At 35.4% G+C, this 24,486-nt stretch overlaps 1 protein-coding gene across 1 annotated transcript in view; it reads left to right on the top strand.

Moving 5' to 3' along the window:
• The first annotated feature begins 23,056 nt into the window (after positions 1-23,056).
• SCN7A (sodium voltage-gated channel alpha subunit 7) overlaps positions 23,057-24,486 on the top strand; it is a 78,759-nt gene continuing 77,329 nt past the window's right edge. The window contains exon 1 of the mRNA XM_042994623.1: positions 23,057-23,532. Within this exon, the coding sequence (XP_042850557.1) occupies positions 23,523-23,532 (10 nt within the window). The 5' untranslated portion in view covers positions 23,057-23,522. The remainder of the gene's footprint in view (positions 23,533-24,486) is intronic.

Here is a 24,486-nt window from a genome sequence, read left to right as displayed (position 1 = left end):
TGTACATTTCTCAGTGCTCATCAAGATAAGTGTATTCTTAATTTCCTTTATCTATTTTACCCATCACTCCACCCACCTCCCCTCTAGCAGCCACCAGTTTGTTCTCTGTATTTAAGAGTCTGGCTTTTTGCTTGTCTCTTTTTGTTTTTGTTTATTCATTTGTTTTGTTTCTTAAATTCCACATATGAGTGAAATGATATGGTATCTGTCTTTATCTCACTGACTTATTTCACTCAACATTATACCCTCTAGACCCATCCATGTTGTTGCAAATGGCAAGATTTCATTCTTTTTTTATGGCTGAGTAATATTTCATTGTGTGTGTGTGTATTTATATCTCACATCTTCTTTATGTATTAATCAATAAAGGGACACTTGTGTTTCTTTCATATCTTGGCTATTGTGAATAATACTGAAATAAACATAGGAGTGCATATATCTTTTTGAATTAGTGTTTTTGTTTTCTTTGGGTAAATACCCAGTGGTGGAATTATTGGATCATATGGCAATTCTATTTTTTACTTTCTGAGGAACCTTCATGTTTTCCACTGTGGCTGCAGCAGCTTGTGTTCCCACCAACAATGCATAAGGGCTCTTTTTTCTCCACATCCTCGCCAAAACTTGTTATTTCTTGCATTTTTTATTTTAGCCATTCTGACAGGTGTAAAGTGATATCTCATTGTGGTTTTGATTTGCATTTTCCTAATGATTAGTGATATTGAGCATCTTTTTGTGTGTTTTCTGGCAGTCTGTATGTCTTCCTTGGAAAATGTCTGTTCAGGTCCTCTGCCCATGTTTAAATTAGATTATTTGGGTTTTTTGGTGTTGAGTTGTATGTTTCTATATATTTTGGATACTAACCCCTTACTGGTCTTTTTGTTTTATTGATGGTTTCCTTTGCCATGCAAAAGCTTTTTATTTTTGTGTAGTCCCAGTAGTTTACTTTTGCTTTTGTTTCCTTTGCCTCAGGAGACATATCTAAAAAAATGTTTTTATGACTAATGTTGAAGAGATTACTGCCTATGTTTTCTTCTAGGAATTTTATGGTTTCAGGTCTCCCATTTAGATCTTTAATCCATTTTGAGTTTATTTTTGTGTATGGTGTAAGAAAGTGGTCTAATTCAATTCTTTTGCATGTAGCTGTCCAGTTTTCCCAACACCATTTGTTGAAGAAACTTTTGTTCTCATAGTATTTCTTGCCTCTTCTGTTGTAGCTTAACTGACCATAAAAGCATGGGTTTATTTTGGACTTTCTATTCTGTTCTACTGATTTATATGTCTGTTATTGTGCCAGCACTAAATTGTTTTGATTACTACAGCTTTGTAGTGTATCTTGAAATCTGGGATTGTGATAACCTCCAGCTTTGTTCTTTTTCAAGATTGCTTTGGCTGCTCAGGATTGTTTTTGTGGTTCCTTACAAAGTTTAGGATTATTTGCTGTAATTCTGTGAAAAATGCTGTTGGTAAATTGATAGAGATTGCATTAAATCTGTAGATTGCTTAGATAATAGGGACATTTTAGCAATATTGGTTCTTCCAATGTGCAATGTTCTTTTTTATTTGTTTTGTTTATTTGTTTGTTTTTATTAGAGAAAGCCAGGGAGACTTCTTTGTAAAATTGCACACTAAACAATATTTTGTACACAACCTGCATGGAAACCCAGTTTCTAAAACAATAAGAGTTTTTTCTGTCTGGAAAGAGATGTCAATATAAGACATGCCTGGATGATATGACTTTGCACTGCCTTGTTGGCTGGGCTTGAGACTTGGCTGCTGCTATAAAATTTGGAGATACTAAGCATTGTTTTCTACCAAGGACTGAAGAAATTTGTAGATAATTCTGTGCAAAGAAGAGGAGAAAAGGAATTTGGATTATTTAAAGTAATATGCTCTTATTATAGAAAAGAGATGGAAACCATTGAAGAAGCACAAAAATGCTGCCAATTGTATAAAGATCTGCAGGATCAGGCATTGGTAGACGATGTTTCAGCAGAAGGTTGCACTTATTACACTAGAGGTAGTACAGTAACTTGGAATTGTATTCATATGCAACTTGAATTTGCAACTTGAATTCATATGCAGAATTCACAACAGTTCTTTATACAAGGGTAAAAATAATCTTCCTATGAATTTAAAGAGAAGAAACTTCTATTCTGTGTGATAAGTCAAGGAGCCAGTATTATGGAAGATCAATCCAAGTTGAACCAAGACATGAAGGGGTGTTTCTTCAAAAAGAAATCTCTCTTAATCACACATATAGCACACATCTTGACCACTTGGTAAAGTCAGTGAAGACTGCAGAAAAAAAGGAGAATTGTGGCAGGACTCTAGGACTAAGAAAAAAGGAGCAAAAATAATTGAAGAATGTAGATGTCATGCAGGTAAGCTTGAGCTTCTTGAAGACAGATACTTCAAGTCCCTGGTGGGCCATCTTTATCTCTAGGGTCACCACAGCAAGCCTAGGGCAGAGCTGAAGAGAATATTACTTACATTTTTTTTTCTGAAATCAAAATTGATTACAAGATGGATTACTATGATCACTTAGGAAAACATGCCCTTGCATTCCATAGAGCCCTCAAAGAATGAATGATTTAGTTATGAATCTGCTGAGTAAACAGGCACATTTCAATATACCTATATGAATGTTCAAAAAGACACATGAATAATGTATTGTGAGCACAGAGGGAGAGATTCACCCTGTCTGGGCAGCTTACAGAAGTTAGCCCAGAGGAGTATTATTGAAACTATATTTTTATTTAAGATTGTTATATGTATTAATATGATATATATGTCAACATATCTATAAAAGAGTACATATATAAGTACACACTTCAGTGAATTTCATAACATGGGTATAGTACCATGGAACTGACAATGCAACCATTACACAGATGAAAATACAGAAAATAGCCAGTGGACATTTTCAGTCTGGATGAAAATAGACCTAACTTTTCTAATTACAATAAACGTTCCTTAAATATAAGAAAGATTGAAAGTAAAAGGATACAAAAGGAGATGCCATGCAGTATTAACCAAAAGAAAGATCTTTACTAAAATCAAACAAAAATACTTTAAAATAAGAAGTATCAATAGAAATAAAGATGCATTTCCTAATGAGAAAAAGTTGAACATACTGTTAAGATATCACCATATTATATCTTTGTATACCCAAAATCTAGCTTTAAAATATATAGATAATACATAGATAAAAATTATATGAAAAATAACCACATCCACACTCATTGTAGGGTATTTTCCCAAACCTATTTCAGTAACTCATAAAAGAAGGCAAAAATAATCAGGAAGCATATAAAATATTTGAGGAGCACTATTAACAAAAGTGACTGACATATAGAACATTCTACTCATTAACAACAGAATACACTACTTCCCCCAAGGGCACTTGGAGTATTTAAGAAAATAGCTCAAGGTTTGTGCCACTGTGGTCAGATAAATATTACAGAATATAATATAAATATTACAGAATATAATATAAATATTACAGAATATTTATCTGAGCACAGTGGAATTAAGCTAGAAGCAAATAAAGCAAAAAGAAGGGGCACCTGAGTGGCTCAGTTGGTTAAACAAGGGACTCTTGGTATTGGCTCAGATCATGGTCTCATGGTTAGGTTTGTGAGTTCCAGCCCTGAGGGGGGCTCTGCGCTCTGGGCTCTGCTCTCTGTGCAGAGACTGCTTGGGATTTTCTCTTTCCCTCTCTCTCTTCCCCTCCCCCACTTGCACTGTCTCTGTCTCTCTCAAAAATGAATACATAAACCTTAAAAGAAAAAAAAAAGGAAGTCTCTAACTCTTCAGCAACTAAATAACACACTTCTAAATAGCCCATTGGACAAATTGTCAAGATAATATTTTGAGCTAAATGAAAATGAAAAACAAACAGAAACTTCTAGAATGCAGCTAAAGCAGTGCTAAGTACTCTTTCTCTCTCTCAAAATAGAAGGAGTGCCTGGGTAGCTTAGTCGGTTATTAAGCATCCAACTCGATATCAGCTCAGGTCATGATCTCATGGTTGATGAGATAGAGCCCTGCATCCGGGCTCTGCAGTGGCAGCTCTTGGGATTCTCTCTCTCTCTCTCTCTCTCTCTCTCCCCCTCCCTCCCTCCCTCCCTCCCTCCCTCCCTCTCCTACTTGTGCTCTCTCTCTCTCTCAAAATAAATAAACATTTACAAAAACTTAAAGCAGTGCTAAGTAAAATGTATATACTTAAATGCATATTGTGGAAAAGAAGAAAGCCTAAAGATTAATCACTGAAGAATCCATCTAAAGAAGCTAGAAAAATATCAACAAATCAATCAAAATAAAAGAAAGAAAATAAATAATAAAGATAAATATACAAAGAAATAGAAAATAAATGAACTCAATAAAATCAAATTTAGTTTTATAAGATTTAAAAATTTGAAAAAATAGTAACAAAACTCATAAAAAAGGAAAATATCTAATCAAAAAAAATTTAATGGTATATTATTACATATTCTACAGGCATACAAAGCTGAGAAAGAGTATAATGGACAACTCTATTCCAATAAGTTAAACATTTAAATGATCAAATTTCTTAAAAATGTAATTTTCCAAATTAGGCATGGGAAGAAACTGAAAATGTGAATAGTTCTGTACCTACTTAAGAAATTGAATAATGCATTAAAGCCATGGTTTCACATGTGAACTTTTTTAGACATACACATAAACTCTCTCAGAATATAGAAAAACTACCTGAATTCTTTTATGAGGTCAGCATAATCATGGATCTAACATCTGACAAGGGTATTAAGAGAAAGACATATTGTATGCCAGTGTCTCTCAAAATCATGGATGCAAAACTTTAAACAAAATACTAGCAAATCAAATCTAATAAGATATGAAAAGGATAATATACCATTATCAAATTGCATCTGGAAGAATGTAAAGGTAGTGTGACATTAGTAAAGCAGTTTATTCCAAACTCCCTTTTTCAAGCCATGGTTCCCCTCTTAGTTGAACTCTGAAACTTTAGCCTCTTTTGCTTCTTTGTTTTCCCAGCTTCATTTTTTATATTAGCATGTTTTCCTTTTCCTTGCCTTTCAGAAGTCTTCATAGTCTTAAATTGGGGTTCCCACCAACCACAATTCCAAATCTCCTTCTAGAAATACTCAGGCCTACAACTCTCCTTATTGGAGGAATTTCTGAATTCCCTAACTCAGGCTTCCCTGGTGAAATGTATTCCATATGGCTTTCCATCCTTCCTCCAATGGGAGCTGAATAAACTCCTATACCCATCGAAACTTGCATTAGGACTGAAATTACGTTATTAAACATTGCTCAGCCAGCCACATTATCTCATATAGGCTGACAAAAATACAATCGAAGTAAAAGCTTGTTTGCTTGATTTTATTGGTGATTGCAGCACATGGGAGCTGGGGTCTGGAGTACTACAGTACCCACAAAGCATAAGAAAATAGCTTTTGCTTTGGGTTCTGATTTCTATAAAAAGGAGAACAGCTATACAGGAGTGCGTTACTGAGGCAGGTGCAGCTTTGTAACAAGGATGTAACAAGACAAGGCAAAAGCTTGTTTTTTGAGAGAAGCAGGAATGGAACTACCTCATCTCAAATAGTCCACGCCAAGAGGAAGTTGAGAGGGAATTTATTCTGGTTCCTCTGGACTTCTATCCCTCATCAGAGTTTTCCTCCTGGAGGATTACTTTGCCTTTCCATCCAGGTGTCTCACTTGACTGTGTAAGCTCCCATCATGGAGGTAAATCCCTCCACCTGCTGCATGGAACGTTCTTTGCTTCAGAAGTGGTAGGAGGAGCAAGCATCACAAAATTCAGTATTAGGTTGTGCTAAAATAGTTGGGATATGGTCCACAGAAAGTTGTTCAATTTCCAGCAACTGGGACCAAAAAATTGGTCTAAGAAATGTAAATGACTTTGAGAAGCTGTGGTAGCAATAAGTAGTGCCAGATATACTCATATAACCTGAGTCTACTTGTTAAACTCTAGAAACATGTTCCATATTTCAAAGTTCCAAAGTTTCAAAACCATTAGATTGAATCCCTCAGTTTTTGCCAATTCCGAGCTACCACATTTTGAAGATCTGGGACACACATCCTACCAGAGCATACCAGGTTAATATCCCCAAGCAATTTATCATTCAAAAAATAAATCATACACTGAAACTCAGACTATATTAATAAGACCAATGCTGATAGCAAGCTTTATCAATACAAATAATTTTACCGAAACGCATTTTTGTCTCATATTTTTATAGCACTTCTTAGATCACTTCATCAGTTGTGTTAATATCTCTTGCATCCACTATGTACCTCTCAGACATTGTAAAACTTGATGTGATGACTAAAAATGCACCCTGCTTATATGGTTATAAATAATAGTCACTGTAAAACAAATTTAGAAATACATTTCAAAAGAATGAAAGTGGAGAATGGATGGTCAGAGGTAAGGAATAAAAATGATCAATATGCTAATTAGTTTTACAAGTTGTTTAATGTTTCTCTTTTACATCTAAGTCATGATGAAATAGGAAATTATGTTATTACCATAAGAGATGACTGCTTCCATCTTTCCATGCCTTTTAGCATCTCCATTTAATCATGTTTAGAAGATGGATTAGAATTTAACTTGTCACTTATGGCTTTTAGTAAAAAGCTTGGAAAGTTGCTTTTCAATGCTCTCTCCTCAGCAGTCCCAGTGGGCCTAGGGGAAGTATTATGTTCTTTCAACTCTTGGCATAATATTCTAAGAAGATGCCAATGCTTAGCCAAAGCAGTTACATTAGGAAAAGTGAATATTTGGGAGAAGACAGTGCTGCTCTTCTTGAGTAAAGAGAGCAGCCCTAGAAGGGAGTTTGGCTGATGCTGTGCAATAACGTGTAGAGGCAGCTTTTAGGGGATGAAGGGTACTGAGTGAAGAAGCTGGCTCTCTGATGAGTAGAAAACAAATAACTGATGGCTCATGTGTACAAAATCACTCCATTACTGTATTCATGATCACTGCCAAACCAGCATAGCACAGTACTTTACTATATCTAAACTTGTGGTCTGGGTTGCAGTTAAAATGTAAATTCCTGGACTCATCCATGTCTGCTAGATTTGTAGTAAGTTCTTTAAGCTATTTTTATGCAAACCAAAGATTGGGAACTATGAGTTGGCTTAGAATCTAAGGGTTAAGAGGTTATCTGCTAAGGGTTAAGAACATGGACCCTGGTATAAGCCTACCTGGACTTACTATTTATGTTTAGATGATAATCTTACAGAGGCTCTTAAGAGCCTTTAGCTCAGCATATAATTCGTATTTGATGAATCTTGGCTGTAATAACAATTGTCAAGGCAAAGCTCCATATTTTTAGTGCCTTTGCTCCTTGTGTGCTTTTAATGAATCATTTCCCCTTTAAGAATAATCTAAATGATCATTTTAACTAGATTTCAAACCTGCAGAATTGGGAATGTTTTTAATTTTTAAAAAAATGGTAATCTGCATTTTTCTGGAGTCAGGGGCCTATTTATTATGGCCCTTGTAACTTCCCTACACATGGGAAACCCTAGAGTTACTTTAGAGGCATTATTGTTCAACTGTGTTAAATGTCAGAGGAACATAGGCTGAAATGTCCCCCAAATAACTGGGACCCAGATAAGCAATTTAGGATTCTTTGAAGTTTCAAAACAAGTAAAGAATAACCAGATCTTAGAGAATAAAGGAACTGGGTGAGGAACAAGGAGTCTTACTAATAAGAGAATCTAGGCCATCTTCAAGCAAACAAATTGTAGGAGAGTACTGCATTATTCATATACTCCATTATGCCTCTGTCTTCAATAAATAATTAACCCTCCATGAAATGAATACTGTAAGTTTGAGACAGAGCTAAAGAATGTATTATATATAATGCTATCAAAATTTTCAAGTATAAATATTTTTTAAACAACCGATTTTAAGTAAAAAGAAGGCATCATGTTTCAGATACAACTGTGAGTTCTCAGATAATCATAATATTCTTAGTCTCAAATTCCCCACAACTCACAAAATTGCCTAAGCAGTAATATATTTCATACATTATCTTCACTCTCTAAATGCATTTTCAGTTTCTCTTCCCTGCTCTTGGACTATTGAAAATCATTACCAGTGCAGCAAGACTAATTTTTATGCCATTACAAATACTGACATTTATTCCTAATGACTATAAGGGTAGAAGCCAAAAAGCAGTTGCAATCGATTATATGCAGAAAGTTCTTCTAGTCACAATTACAACATTTGTATAAATTTCAAAATCTGCATTGTAGATGTCTCAGAAGACAAATTCTAAATTATCATTAAAATACAAAATATAATTTTCTAAAACAAGGGTTTTTCTAAAACAATATCTGGATCTTTCAACTAATGCTTCCCTAAAATGTTCTTTTTCTAGATCCCAATATAAGTGGTCATCTTTTTGCAAGTACCCTCCCCCAATATGTGTTAAATATTTTATTTCATTCTTTAACTATTTTAATAAAATAAAGTTTGAGCACTGATTTTATATAAATTGTTTATGCTCTGCCTGGAATTTCAAATGTGATTCTTTCTCTGAAGCACTTTAGTGCTATTATTTTTTACTGACGTGATTTTAAAACCTTCTAATGTCCTTCCAGCAAGCTTACCTATTTCTTTCTCTTCTTTCCTTACTTTTCCCTGTGCCTGGATAAGGGGAGGTCCAGTTATTTAATCAAGAAGAGAGTGGGTTCTCAGTTTGTTTTTCTTTCCTTTTTACACATCAATCCCTATTTCTAAACAGATACGGTCTGTAGAAATATAAGCTTCTTGCTCTTGTACCTCATGGCCAAATTTCTCGTAACTACAAACTGACTCTTAAAGGGTTGTCAAAATTGCTCCATTTCCATTGGTCAAAGCTTAGCCATCACTTCTCATGACAAGTGTTTTTGATCCCTGTCATCTAGATTTGGAACAACTTTTTTTTTTTTTTATCCTCCATCATACCTTGTATTTGTTCTTTTAATGCACTTATCACATTGTACATAAGTTATATTTATTTATCCGTATCCTCTGTAAAACTATAATTTTCCTGAGGGAAAAAAGGGTTATACCTTGTGGCTAACACAATATCTGGCACATAGTAGGTATCCCACAAATATTTGTGTGTAAAACTAACGGTGAAAACTCCTGCATTCCTCTGAAGAATTAAGAATGAAAAGGCCTGAGTGGGTAGGACATCAAGCACTCTATCATTCACATCTGTTATCTTCAATGTTCCCTATGAAATATATCGTAATTTTATAATGAGAGAGTTGAACTAGATGCTATCTAGAGATCACTGTCTGCTCTGAATGTATAAGAACACCTGACTTTTGCTGTTCCTTATAGTTAATTTGAACAGGAGGGGAAAAGGCAAGCTAAATGAAATTTGCATCACTGCAAATGTGTGTAAATGCATGTATAAACTAGTAATGAGAGGGAGACAGGAGAAAAAGAGCAAGGGAAAGAAGGAGAAGCAGAGTGAAATAAAGAGAGCCAACAGAATCTGAAATTAGACTTTAGACTAGAAAAGTTATTTCAGATATACCAATTAAATCAACTTAAAAGTATCAGGTATTATAATTAATTTCACTGAAGTCACAACTGAAATAAAAATAGATCTGAGCCAAAATTTTGCACAACACCTTACCTCCAACAAGGAAAAAACTTAATAAAATCAAGGGAATGTAGGGTCGAGAGACATGGACTGTATAGCAAATAAGGCTTAATTTGAACACCAGGGGGCAGTAGGGCATTTTTGTTATTTAAAATATAATGTATCTAAAGGAAAAAGTTAATTTGAAACTTTTTCAATCACATTTACTCAAATGCCCTCTGAATGCAGACCCTTGAAAAATATATTGGGGAAATTCCTTAAGAAATAGCATACACAGTTCAAAAGTATTTAAAATGGAATAATTATTAAATTAGTAACCAGTCCTATATTACCTTATTTAAGTCAGTGCTTTCTAGTTCAATTAAAACTGAGGAAGCTAATTTCTTTTTTTGAGATAAATTGACATACAACATTATATTAGTTTTAGATGTATAACATAATTATTCAATATTTGTATATATTGTGAAATAATCACAATAAGTCTAATTAACATATATCACCACACATAGTTTTCATTTTTTTTCTAATTTTTTAAATGTTTTTATATTTTATTTTTGAGAGAGAGAGAGACACAGAGTATGAGCAGGGGAGGGGCAGACAGAGAGGGAGACAGAATCCGAAGCAGGCTCCGAGCTGTCAGCACAGAACCCAAAGTGGGGCTCCAACTCTCAAGCTGTGAGATCATGACCTGAGCTGAAGTCAGATGCTTAACTGACTGAGCCACCCAGGCACCCCAGTTAGTTTGTTTTCTTGATGAAAACTTTTAAAAGCTACTCTGTTAGCAGCTAAACTATAAATTGTGGCATTCTACTTTCTTCATGCAATTGCTTTCTGAATAAATGCCAAGAACTAACCAAGAGATAATTCTCTACTTCAGTATTTAAACTGTTTCAAGGCATATCAAGGAAAATCTTTGGGATTTATATTTTTAGGAAATCTTTCTTTTTTTTTTTTTTTAAGTAGGCTTCATGCCCAGTGTAGAGCCCATCGTTTGAATTCATGACCTTGAGATCAAGACCTTAGCTGAGATCAAGAGTCAGCAGCTTAACCGACTGAGCCACCCAGGCCCCCACGGAAATCATTTTTTATGTTAAAAAAAATCAAAATTTTTGAGCTAGAAGTGGAAAGAATCACTAAAGCCAACCGTTCTGACCCCTTTAGTTTTGCAAATGAAGAAACTGAGAAAAAAAAAATCTTCTCCAAGATCACTGTTTTCTAGCACTACACTATCCACCATGGTAGCCACTAGACACATGTCACTATTTGAATTTAAATCAATTACAATAAAATACAATTTTACAATGAGGTTTCTCAATTTCACTGGCTATATTCAAATACTCAGTAGCTGCATCTGGCCATTGGCAACTCTTATTAGGCAGGAAGATATAAAACACTTTTATCACTGCAGAAAATTTCTTTTGGATAACACGGCCTACAGAAAGAGCTGGAATAAAAACAGATCTCTCGACATGGTGTGCCAGAGAAATTGAATTAGAGAAGTGTGGAGTCATCATGCACAAAGAAAATGATAGTTTCAAGAAGGAAATAATAATACAGTAGAGGTGTTAGCCAAATAGAAACTGAAAAGGGTCCACTGATTCTGGCATTTAACAATTTTTTAAAAAATAATTTTATACAATGCTTTCCCACTTCCAGTATCCTAATATAATACCATGATTTTCCAGAGAAGAAAAAAATTGTAACAAAATGAAATTACTGAATTATAAGACATGGTAATACACAATGTCAGTTATTCAGCATCAAAACACGTCCAATTTTTAATTTTTGTAGTGTAAACTCTGAAAAATGCTTGTAAAAATATAAATTGAGGGAAATATAAACTAATATGGCAACTTATGGAGACACCAACCACTACCTGTGTGTCTTCAGCAAGGTATTTTATTCATATAAGATGCTTTTGTTGGTGACCATAACAAGAACAAGTGGGAAAGAGCCTAAAGCCAAATTCCAAAACAGAATCTAAGAATGAGTGTAAAGGAAGCAAAACTATCAAGTATAAGCTGTTCCTTTAAGAAGGTGGCAAATAGAAGAAAGAGAGGATAGGCTCCTACAGATGACCAAGAGTTTGTTTTACTGCGCTACCTACTTTAAGATTAATGAGTGAGCTTCAGACTGGTTCACAAATCTTATGACGCTAAGTACAAAACATTTTTTTTAAGTGTATTTGTTTAAGTAATCTCTACATCCAACGTGGGGCTTGAACTCATGACCCTGAGATCAAGAGCCAAATGCTCTATTGACTGAGCCAGCCAGATGACCCTAAGTGCAAAACTTTTTAGGTTTGTGCATTTGTATCTTTTTCTGTAGATGGGGTTTATAACATATCTACAGGCTAGTCTAATGGCAGAATTTGAAGTTGGAGAAAAAGGTGAAGAGTGATTGATCAAGGTCCCAGAGGAAGCAGGTAAGAAAAAGAATCAGGAAGAGAGGAGAAAAATAAATCTTAGGAAGGAGTAAAGATTTCAATTTTGGTCATTTTAGAGCAGAAAGCCTAAATAGGGAGAGAGAGATAGTCTTAAATAATCACATTAAGAAGTCCTGCAAAACTACTTCAAATTTTGTCTTGGTTTTACCCCAGCTTTCTCAAATTTTTTTTTCTAAATATAACTTCTATGTAGAAAAATGTTTCTGTTAAACAATATATTACATTTTGTAAGAACACTGATTATAAACTGATTTATCAACAGGTACTAATTAAGCAGTTAATATAAGCTAATTATGCTCAGTACTATGTTTTAATATTCTTACACATATTTACTTGAACCAAGACCAGAACTATGCAAAGAAAGACCTAACTTTATAGGTCTAACTTTAATAGGTATAACTTTAATAATTTTAGAAGAGGAGCCCAATTACTAATGTGCAGATACCAAAGTAAGGAATCAAGAATCATGGAAAATCAGGTAAATATGACACCACCAAACTAATAAGGCTGCTATAACCAACCCTAATGAAATGGAGATCTATGAATTGTCAGACAAAAAATCAGACTAATCCTCTTAAGGAAATTTAGTAAACTATAATAAACCGCAGACAACTAAATGAAATGAGGAAAACAATGCATGAGCAAAACGAGAAGTTTGATAAGGAAATAGCAACCATAAAAAGAAAAGAAAAGAAAAGAAAAGAAAAGAAAAGAAAAGAAAAGAAAAGAAAAGAAAAGAAAAGAAAAATCCTAAGGCTGAAAAGTATAATAACTAAATTGAAGAATTCAAAAAGAGTTTCAAAAGTAGAGTTGACCACGCAAAATAATCAGTTACCTATAATATAGGACATTGGAACTTATCCAACCAAAGAAACAAAAAGAGAAAAGAATAAGAGTGAAGAAAGCCTATAGGAATTATGGGATATAATGAAAAGAAACAATATTCACATTTTAGGAATTCCAGAATGAGAATAGAAAGAGAGGGCAGAAAGCATATTTAAAGCGACAATGGATAAGTACTTCCTGAAGCTGGGGAGAGAAATGGAGAGCCAGATCCATTAGGCCCAAAAGACTCCAAATAGGTTGAACCCAAATAGGGCTACACCAAAACATATTCTGATTAAATTTTCAAAAGTCAAGATAAAGAAAGAATTTTAAGAACAGCAAGAGAAAAGAGAGAAGGTACATACAAGGGACCCCTATAAGCCTACTTGTAGATTTTTCAACAGAAACTTTTTAGGCCAGAGGAGAATAGGATGACGTATTCAAAATTTTGAAAGAAAGACTTCAATAGCCATCAAAGCTGTCCTTCAGAAACAAGGGTGGGATAAAGATTTTTTTCCAAAGAAAAGCTGAGTTCATTACCCCAGACCCGTTCTACAAAAAATGCTAAAGGGAGTTCTTTCAGGGGAAGTAAAGGAATGCTAATTAATATGAAAACATGAAAAGATAGTATAAATCTTATTGGTAATGGTAAATAATTTTAATATATTTAGTACATTTGGGAATCTTTTCTTTCATACCCATCATGAATGATTTATTTTCTGCCTAACATGTCCAAGTCCTCATTGCGCTTTACATTAAGTAGTCACAATTACTAAGAAGGCTGTCTGTTTTGCAATGTTACACTATTCCCTTTAACCTGTCTATATTTATTTTATTCTAAAGTAGATGTCTGGAAATGGCATTGTTGTTCTGCTATTGTTCTAATTATTCCTTAATAACCTGTAATTCAAAGTTAATAACAAGAGAATATAACATTTATTAAGCAATTACTATGTTAAGAGCCTTATATTCATTGCATTGTTTGATCATCCCAATGACCTTAAACATAGGTATATTATGATCTTGTTTTAATGATAACACATGGAGACCCATGGGTGGCTCAGTCGGTTAAGCATCCAACTCTTGGTTTCAGCTCAAGTCCTGATCTCAAGGTTCGTGAGCTCGAGCCTCAAATCCCGGTCTGTGTTGACAGTGCAGAAACTGCTTGGGATTCTCTCACTCTACCTCTCTCTCTGTCCCTCTCCAGCTCGCGCTGTCTCTGTCTCTCTCAAAATAAATAAATAAACTTTAAAAAAATAAAGATAACACATGCAACAATTCTGGAATCTCCAAAGTCATGCTGAGCCATAGTGGTAAGCACAATATGTTCTCTGAATCCTTGGGTGTTATATTCTGAGCATGTGAATACATACATGTAGATACATCTGGGAAGAAGATACAAATTAAACAAATAGTGACACAACTAATAACCTAATTACAAAAATTAATATGAAAGCCCATAGCTGGGGTAGCTATCTTTATCTGGTAGGTGACAACAAAGAGTTCCTTAAGGATTTTAAAAATGAAGGATAAATAGTTGAAGGGAAAATAAAACAAGAGACAAAATGGTTTGAGATACTGTTGGAGCAGAAGCTCAGAATGAAATGATAGTTAATTCTTTCTGTTTTGAATACATGCTAAAGGGGGAAAAGCTGGTTTCTTCACCATTTATAAACATTTTGGAATGCTGGAATCAGATGATTCGCTATTTACCTTAGCTGATGTTTATTGTAAAAATTGAGATAGTGTTGGCAGGATATGAATCCTCCTAAAATTTTTTCATTCCAAGTTGACTCTTGGTTCATTCAAGATTTGTTCTATCCATCAGCTGTGATGGGGGTGTGGGGTGGCGGAGGCAGAGGTCGTGAGAGAGTCACATTCTGTTTCTTCAAGGGATGGAATTACTTCTGGAAAAGGGAACATAAAATCTGCAGAAAGGCTTCACTGAAAGTGGGCGTGGAATTTGGAAAAGATACATAGGTGAATTTCTCAGGATATGGTTATAAATGCAATATTCACTTAATGAGAGAAGAACCGATTTAAAATTTGGTGGGTTTCTGAAAGTTCCTCCCATTTTCCCAGTTGAGAAGATAGAGATGCCATCTCTTTGGAGAGTCATCTCAAGAACAGTTGTTTTGTGAAATCTCTCACTTCAAGTCTGTTTTTACTTCAGATAGGATAAAGAGATGAAACAGCAGTTGGGGGAGAGAAAAGACGTTGTTTATATCTTCTTGTTAGTGTGATAACTTCCTAGGAAATTCTGTGTCAATTCTATTTTCAATCAATTTTAAGTTTTATTAAGATAAAACATAAGCATAGTTTAAAAAGTTAAGCCGTCCTAAAAGGCTTATAGCAAAACCTTCTCATCTTCTTAACTTTTCTTCCCAGTAGGCAACCCTTTCAATCATTTTAGCTGGTATTTTCATATACAATCTGTTACTGAATTTACACATACTGATGTGATTGATTCATCAATATTAAATATTACCTATCACATTTCTACTATGGAAAACTTACCATTTGCCCTCTCTTCCACCCCCTCTCCAAGCAAACATCCTGCAAATGTGGGTATATTGCACTGATAAACCCACATTGTTTGCTTTCATGATAAGATTCTGCTAAGTCCAGGGCAGTACTATAATTGTAGTCCTTACATATATGCATTTTTGTTTTTTGCAGAATTAATATTTGGATAACTTTTAAATTAAAAAAAATTTAACCATTGGCTAAGTATTTTCACACCCTTCAAAAACTCTGTAAAATGCCTCCATATACCTCAGTGTACCCCTAGCTCAAATCTGGACTGGCTGCTCCTGGGACCCATAGTTCATCTCTCATTTTGGCACATTCATTATCATCATTAGGAAATGCCTCTTTGCATTTCTAATATTTTGAAACCCTGCTTATTGGATACCAGGAGCATTTTTGTATTGTTTCCTTCTTAGATCACATTGTCCAATAACTTCTTAAGTAGGAATGCATAGATGAAAAAGTATTATTTCCATTATAGATGGCAAATAAATTTTGCGAACTCCAATGTCTGAAAATCATTTACATTCTTCTCATATATTAACTGATGGTTAATATAGATTTGAGATAATTTTACTCTAGAAATTTGAATTTGCTACTTCTGGGTTTCAAAGCCTTCTGGATTCCAAAGCTGCTATTAATAAATCTTTTATTGTTTATAGCCCAATGCCTCATTGTTGTTGTTTTTAATCTATAGAATCTATTAGAACTTCACTAGTTTTCCCACCAATGTCATTTTCCTGCTTCAAGATCTAATCTAGAATTCCATATTATATCCACTTGTTGTGTCTCCTTAGTATCTGTAGTCTATGACAGTTCCTGGTTCTTTCTTTGACTTTAGTGACTTTGACATCTTTGAAGAGTACTGACCAGTTATTTTGTAGAATATCCCTCACTTTGGTTTTGTCCTATGTGTTCTCCTCATTAAAGTGAGTTTATGCATACTTGACAAAATACCACAGAAGTGGTATTGATGCCTTCTCAGTGCATTTTATCACCAAGAAAAAATTTTAAGATAATCTAGAGAGTTCCCATATACCACTGCTCCTATTCTCCACACACAGTTTCCCCTATTATTTGCATCTTAAACTAGTATGCTATATTTGTTATAATTAATGAACCAATATTGGTGCATAATTATCAAGTGAAGTACATAATTAATTCAAATATCATTTGTTTTTAACATAATGTAATTTTTCTATTTCAGAATCCCATCCAGCTCACCATATTTACATTTAGCTGTCATATCCTTAAGCTTCTTTTGGATGTAATAGTTTCTGAGACTTCCTTCTTTTGTTTTTCGTAACAGTTTTAAGTATATTGTAGATTGTTCCTCTATTGGAATTTACCTAAATTTTTTTCTTAGTCTGGGGACATGCATTTTGGGAAGAAGATGACAGATGTGAAATGCCATTTTCACCAAGTCGTACCAAGAGTTCATACTATCAACGTGATTTGTGACTGTTGATGTTGACCTTGATCACCTAGCTGAAATAATGTTTCTCAGTTTTCTATACTTCAAAGCTACTCTTTTTCTGCATTTTCATACTTTACGCTTTGGAAGGAAGTTGCTATGCCCAGCCCACATTTAAGGGGTAAAGAGTTACTCTCCCTCTCCTTTAATGTGGTATATCCACATAAATTATTTAGAATTCTTCTGCATGGGATATTTGTTTCTCCTCCCACATTTATTAATTTATTCAATCATTTATTTATATCGGTATGGACTCATGGATATTTTATACTTTGAATTACAATCCAACACTACTTTATTTTGTTGCTCAAATTGTTCCAGCTTTGATCATCAGTAGTTCTTTCACTTGGCTTTCATGTCCCTTTGCTTTGACACACCCCCATTAATGTGAGGGCTGGTGTTTACTTCTTCTTCTTCTTCTTTTTAGCATTCCCTTATTTTCTGTCATTACAAGATGCTCCAGATTTACCCTGTATACTTCCAGGCCTGGTCCTAGAAACAGCCATTTCTCAAAAGAGTCCTGGTTAATTTTAATTGGAGAATGATATTGCAATCAAGATTTGGGCAATAGGTATACTAACCATCCCTTGCACTTTAACTCACTTTTTTTGTTCTATCTAGGTGTTTTTTTAAATATTTACCCAAAAATTCTAATATTTCATGATGATTTTCTTTGGTTGAGGAACTATTTTCATTTAAACTGATTGGTTTTCTGTGGGTCCCTTCACTTGGAAGACACAGGCTCTTCAATTCTAAGAAATTATCGTGTTATTTATTTACCAATTGGCTCTCACTTGTTCTCTGTTCTCTCTTTCTCGAATTCCTGTCAGCTGAAGGTTGAAACTTTGGAATTTATTCTCGAATTTTATTTTTAATATCTTGCCATCCAACTCTTTGTACATGCTTGGTGGTTTCCACAATTTTATTATCCAAACTCTTTTTTCATTACCATCATCATCATTGTCATCATCTATCATAGATAAAGATTTCAAGAGATCTTTCATATACTGTTCCTTTAAAATAGGGCATCTTATTCTTGTTCAATGGATATATCACTCTTATTTATCATGTTAATTATATTGTCTTTGAATTTTCTTTTATGCTTTGCTCTGTCTCTAAGTCCACAGTTACTTCTTTTTATAGATTTGTTTCAGTTCCTTTCTGCCATGCTAAATACATTCCTCAAATGTTCAATGATTCTTATTTAGTGATCACTAAACAATTGGATACTCCATACATTTATGCATGTGTTTGAAGTTTGAGGGAATAAATCCTGTAGAATAGAAGGCTTTATTCTAGGATAATCCAGTAATCAGTCATCTTTTTTCTTGAAGACACCAAACTGCCAGAATCAATGGGCCTATCCTGTGGGATAGATCATGTTTTCTAGAGGAAGATGCTAGAATCTGTCTTCTGAAATATAAAATGTAACTATTAGAATTCTGGGCATTGTTGAAGGCAAAGAACCTGGGAAGAAGGGAGTCTCAACATTAAGAATACAAGTTTTTACTAATGTTCCTCTTTTCAGTCCAGCACCTTACTTCATTCTCCTTTGTGTTTAGTATTTCGGATTTCTAGCCTCTGCAATCCCAATTTTCTAGAGAACATATCTTTCACCAAGAGTTGAAGAAGAGAACAGTTAGCAGAATGGGCTAGAGTTGGGCCTCCTGTGGCCTAAAGATTTTCAAATAGCTTCCTTTTTATAGCACCCAACTTTGCCCAGTTGTATGGTAACCAGGTGTCTTCAATACCTGAGATTTTCTAGCTGTCTGCAGAAAGGATTAGTTTCTCTCACCAGTATCACTCTCTATAGGCAATTAGGTTCAGACTTCTTTGTTTCACTTTCCTAAATCATTTATTTTAATGTTTTTCATCTACATTTCACTTCATGTAACATTTTGATGTTACAAATGTTACATAGGTTCTTAACAGAAGACCATGGGGGAGAGGAAGGAAAAAAAAAGATGTTAGAGAGGGAGGGAGCCAAAAACATAAAAGACTCTTAAAAACTGAGAACAAACGGAGGGTTGATGGGGGGTGGGAGGGAGAGGAGGGTGGATGATGGGTATTGAGGAGAGCACCTGTTGGGATGAGCACCGGGTGTTGTATGGAAACCAATTTGACAATAAATTTCATATTAAAAAAAAAAAAAACAACAAAACAAATGTTACATAGTTTCACTGACAATCCCATTAGCAATTTCTGGTTTCTGTACTCCTTGTCTTGAAAAATTTGGGAAAGCAAAAGATGTAATAAAAGTGTTTGAGCCAACATTTTGTCAATGTTTATATATGTGTTTCTGTAAACACGGATTACAATGCATTCCATTTTTCAATTTTATATCCAATAATCAAGTATCAAGTAGTTCCTAATGAAGCTTGGCAGAAGCCCAAAATATTTTCAAGTGAAAAAATAAAATAGAAAACAAAGATAATTACAAATGTGCAATTTCTTGTCATTTATCTATAAATCCCATTGTAATTTACATGCATATATGTGAAATATGCTTATATATGTTATTTTATATATATATATATACACACATATACATAAACATATGCATAAACATAATATAAATGCAATCCAGGTATGTATGTACCTACATCCAAGGAGCTAAGAAATTGAAATCAGTTTAGAAATTTATCAACTGATAATTAATGCTCTAAAAGTGTTTTTGCCCACTCTTTTGTAGAGGAACCCAAAGAGCTTTAGCCGTCTATGGTCTATTATTTCATTTCTAAGAATTGCTAATAAGCAAGCCGTTTGTTGTGTTCCTCTGACACTGTTAAACAACTCTTTACAGTTTTATTCACTGTCCAGATTCTTATAGTTCTGGAACCTGGGATAGAGTGGAAGACTGTGGCAAGATTTTCTTAGAATAGATCTAAGGAACTCGAGCATATAAATGGAATCATAAGTAGAATGCTATACACATAAAAATAGTAATAAGGAACTGATGCTGGCTTTGTAGCACTGTCTTTATGTAGGTATATGAGGATAACAAAAAGAGAAAGGATGGGGTCACCTGGCTAACTCAGTCGGCAGAGCATGTGACTCTTGATCTTGGGGTTGTAAGTTTGAATGCCATGATGGATGTTATAGCGCCCCTAATTGACTAAAACAAAAAGGATTCTAGGTATTTGCCTATGATATTGCACATGACACGTAGAGAGCTAACTAGTATTTGCTAAAAAAAAAAATCTTAAGATCTTTAAAATTCAAATGATTCAGGAAGACATTTTCTACAATATGATTTACATTATATTCATCCTGAAAGATCTCTAAACCTGGATTTTGACAACAATCCCAAACCAATGTCTAGTACCTCTTTGATGCTGAGTGTTTTATTTCTTTGAGTGCCCTGGTATTCCCCATAGATATAATTGGACTTTCTTGTTTTTACTATTTCCTTTCAGGGAGGCCTGTGATTTATATCAAGATTCTACAGCCAGGGGAAATTTTCATACCTATAGATGACAAAAGCATTAAAGAATATAAGTACCAGAGTTTAGGCAAAATGAAAGCAGATCAATAAACAATTGTCATGTTATTCATATTATGTGTGCTCTATGATCTATTTCTATGATGAATCACTACATTGTTTTGAGAAGCACATAGTGAATTAGAGGCATGCTTGCTGCTCATTCCTTTAGCAAATTTACTGGCTACATACTATATTACAGGGTGTGTTCTAAGTGCTACCTCATAGCAGGGGACAAGCAAGAATTGACATGCAGCATTCATTCTGATAGAATAAAACAGAAAGTAAACAAATAAGCAATTGATATTTAGCATGCTAGATAAGTGTTATGGAGAAAAACAAACCAGTTGCTAGCTATGAGAAGATTCAAAATGTGGAAATTATGGTTGAGATGGAATAGAGAAAAAGATCATCTGTTAGGGAGGAAATCAGAAGCTAGACTATTAGATGTTTCATCCAAATGTTGTTGGCATCCAAATGGATGGGAAAGTTATTAACAATACTAAGAGTCTGGATAAAAGAGAAGACTGTCAACCAGAAATTAAATCCATAATAAATAAGAATTTCCATAAAGTTAAAAGATGAATGCTAGACGAGAAGAAGAAAAAGATGGCACACGTAGAGAACATATGTTCAAGAGAGGAATTTTGATTTGTTTGCATTTTGGAAGAATTGCTTAAGGTTTTACCAACCCTGGATGTGGTGATGTGGAATCAGAATAAAAATAAGAGTCTCATCCACACTCCTGACACTGACGTCTTTGAGGTTAGAAAAAACAGCCCCCACTTAAGTAGCTCCAAGGAAAATAATTCCCCTAGGGGCCGATCAGGTTTAAGTGTAATAAAGTGTGATAAAGCAGGTTTTTCTTGATAAGGCAGGATATGCAGGTCTGGAGCTTCCACCTTCTAAATACATACTTAGGAAACACAGCTTAGAAAACATGATTATAAGGTTCTTAAGGAAGAAGTGTGGAAAACAAACAGCTTCCCCTTGCTAAACAATTCAAAAGAATCTCATCAACTCATTATTAGGAGCATAATAATTGCCAAAATATGTCAACTCAACTTAGCAGTATTATCTAACAATGGTGGCAACAGATTTGCTCCAGTACAACAACAAAAAATGATTCCCCAATCAGAAGATAAATCCAACATCGTTAGTTTCCCTTCTATTTGTCTCTTGTTTCTCTTATTGGTTTGTACAACATCATGAGATTAGTTACCTGTTCACTATGCATTATACAAAGCAGTTTATGTCAAGTATCTTATTTAAGCTTTAAAATATTTAATATTAAATTTGTTAAATGTTTCTTATGTTTGAATGTACTGAAATATGCATAGATTTTCCTGGGTGAAAGGAATACATAAGTTGGGTTACCCCAAAAGAAACTTCTATGCATTAGAAAATTCACTTGTACTGTCATCACAAAGTGTGGGAAAGAGAAGATGGTAATCTGTACGTTGTCTACTAAAAAGAAATCAAGTGGATGTTTGACACTATGAAGTAATTGTTAATTTTTAGGTATGATAATAGTATCGGATTGTATTTGAGGGTAGGTTATATTTTAAAAGTTTTTATTCAGAAGCTTATGTTGATATAATTTTGGACAAAATGATACGATGTCTGGACTACTTTGAAGCTAAACCAAGTTTGGAGGGCAAGTATAGATAAAACAAGATTGGCTACATGTTGACAATAGTTGAGGCAGAGTGATTGAGGCAGAGTGATGAGTACATAGAAGTTTATTATATATTCCTTGTATTTTTGTTTATGTTTGAAATTTTTTATAACGTGTAGAATTTAAACCAGGAAAGTACATGTCACAAGGCCTCTTCTGTGAATCATGGATGAAACATGCAGTCTCTGACATGATTTGCACAGAACCAATGTTAATTTAGTTCCACTTTGCCCCTCTGTCCCACACGTTGGAATATAAACTTGGAGCCTCTTAGAAACATACATGATTTCTTTTCCCTGTTCCTCATTTTTGTAATCTTTTCTTGGTGTGTTGTAGAAATCTTTCTTTCTTTCTTTCTTTCTTTCTTTCTTTCTTTCTTTCTTTCTTTCTTTCTTTTTTTAAGGAAACTTCATTTTCAAACAAGACAGGGTTATAAAATGAACGTTCTATGGCATAGCAAAGTTTCCAAAGTCCACTTGGGAAAAAGGGTCCAACACCTTTTCCCTTCACCCCCAGACTTCACTGTTGCACACCAGTTTTTCCAGGTATGCATAATGTTTTCCTCTGCCCTTCGTATCTCAGATCACCAGAGTGGGAAAGAAATCTAGAGTGAGGTTGTGGTTAGCTCCAAGCCACGCTTTCCTAAACAGCTACCCCCGGCCCCCACCCACGTCCACCCCCACGCCTAAGCAAAGTTCAGATTTGAATGCAGGCTGATAATTGCCCCTGACAAGCTCTCCTGGGCAAGGCGAGAGAGAAAGCACCCAAAGGCTAAAACTTGAGTTGTTCCCCTTCCTCTCTTTCCCGGCCCTCTCCTCCCTCCTATTCCCACCGCTACACAGTCAAAGCTGCATCCCGCCCTGCCTCTTCTCTCCATCCTTCCAGCCCTCGCAGAACTCTCTCTCCTCCCCCTCCTCAGCGATTCCCTCGTCTCGCCCCCTCCGTTCCCTGGCAGCTGCGGAGGAGATGTTCAGCAGCTGCCTGCCGTTCTGGCCTGAGCAGTGGCGGCTGCTGGTCTCTGTCTCCATCACCCCGCCCACGTCCGCTCCGGAGGAAGTCTCGCACCGGCCTGGGAATGAGGGCGGGGGAGAGGGTGGCTAGGCTCCGAGAGGGGAGGGAGGAGTGGGAAGGACACAAAAACAGCTTCAAGGCGGCAGGCGCTGCTCCACTGCGCATCTGGCCTGGAGGGGTCTCTGGATCTGTGGCTGAGCAGCCGCCCCAGAGACGCAGTTTCTAGCTGGCAAGTCAGTGGGGCCCATTTACCAAGGAGCCGTCGTGGCTTGAGTAGCATCAGCCGGTGAGGGCAAACGCCAGCTTAGCAGCACCTCCTGAGCAACCAGAACTCAGGAAGCCAGAGTGATCCTGGATGAAAAAGAAGCCCAGAAGGAGAAAAGAGATCCAGCCAGTTCTGCTTCTCAGGGTTCCCTCAGGTGCTGTTGGAGACCAGACACATGGTAGCAAGTAAGTCCCTTTTCTTGCTCTGTGCCCAACCCCCGGGATGGTGACAGCGGCCATCTGCTGCCAGCCTTTACCACCCACCCCCAGCCCGCCCCCAGTCCGCCCCACCCCATACACACCCTTAGGGTCTTCAGCAGTAAATTTAGATTCTGGACCTGAATTAAGCAAGCTACTTCAAGAGCAGCAGTGGTCTGCGGATGTTTACTCTGCATTGTGTATGTGGTCAGTTTTTCTCATCCACCAGGTAAGCTTCAGAAGCCCAGATGCTCTGTTAGTGTAAAATTTTAGTCATAATGGCAATGACTTTTAGGTTCCATGACACAATGATGGAATGGAAGGAATAAAAGCTTACACAGGATGGAGTATACTTCGAAGGAATCTTGTCTCTTATTTTAAGTAACTTAGTGATTTTAAGATTGGTGCTTTTCACGTATGAATCAACAGTATAAAATTAGAGGCATAGATAAAAAAATTAAAAATAAAGAAAAATAGAAAATGGGAAATGGTGTGCTCAGTTTAAATGGCTTGACATTTTGGTATTGTTTGTATCAACAGGTTTGTTGTTGTCGTCATTGTTGTTGTTGCCTTGTTTAGATCTATAAAATACATACTTTCTAGAGGTTTTCTCCTAGAAGTGATGATGTATTCATTGTGACTCTGGTTGTATGTTGCCTCGAATACTTAGGATATTGGTGAAAGCAGGAAAAACAATAAAAACATGTGGATATGCTCCCTTTATTAATGGAAATGATGGAGTCAAATTTGGATATTGGTCAGAAAACTGTCTTGAAATGAAAAGGCTGGGTGGTACTTTTTGTGGATACTTTTCTTCCTGCCTCTTGTTCAGGAGAATAGCTTATGGCAGAAGGAAAAAAAAAAAGAAAGGAATCTGGGCCCTATAATAAATAGAGTCCTATGCACCTGCCATTTTCCAGCCCTAATTAAAGTTTCTACAGT

The sequence above is a fragment of the Panthera tigris genome, chromosome C1, assembly GCF_018350195.1.
Source record: "Panthera tigris isolate Pti1 chromosome C1, P.tigris_Pti1_mat1.1, whole genome shotgun sequence".
Classification (NCBI taxonomy): Eukaryota; Metazoa; Chordata; class Mammalia; order Carnivora; family Felidae; genus Panthera; species Panthera tigris.
The sequence above is the reverse complement of the archived record's forward strand: the minus strand, read 5'-3'. Positions and strand labels throughout refer to the sequence as shown.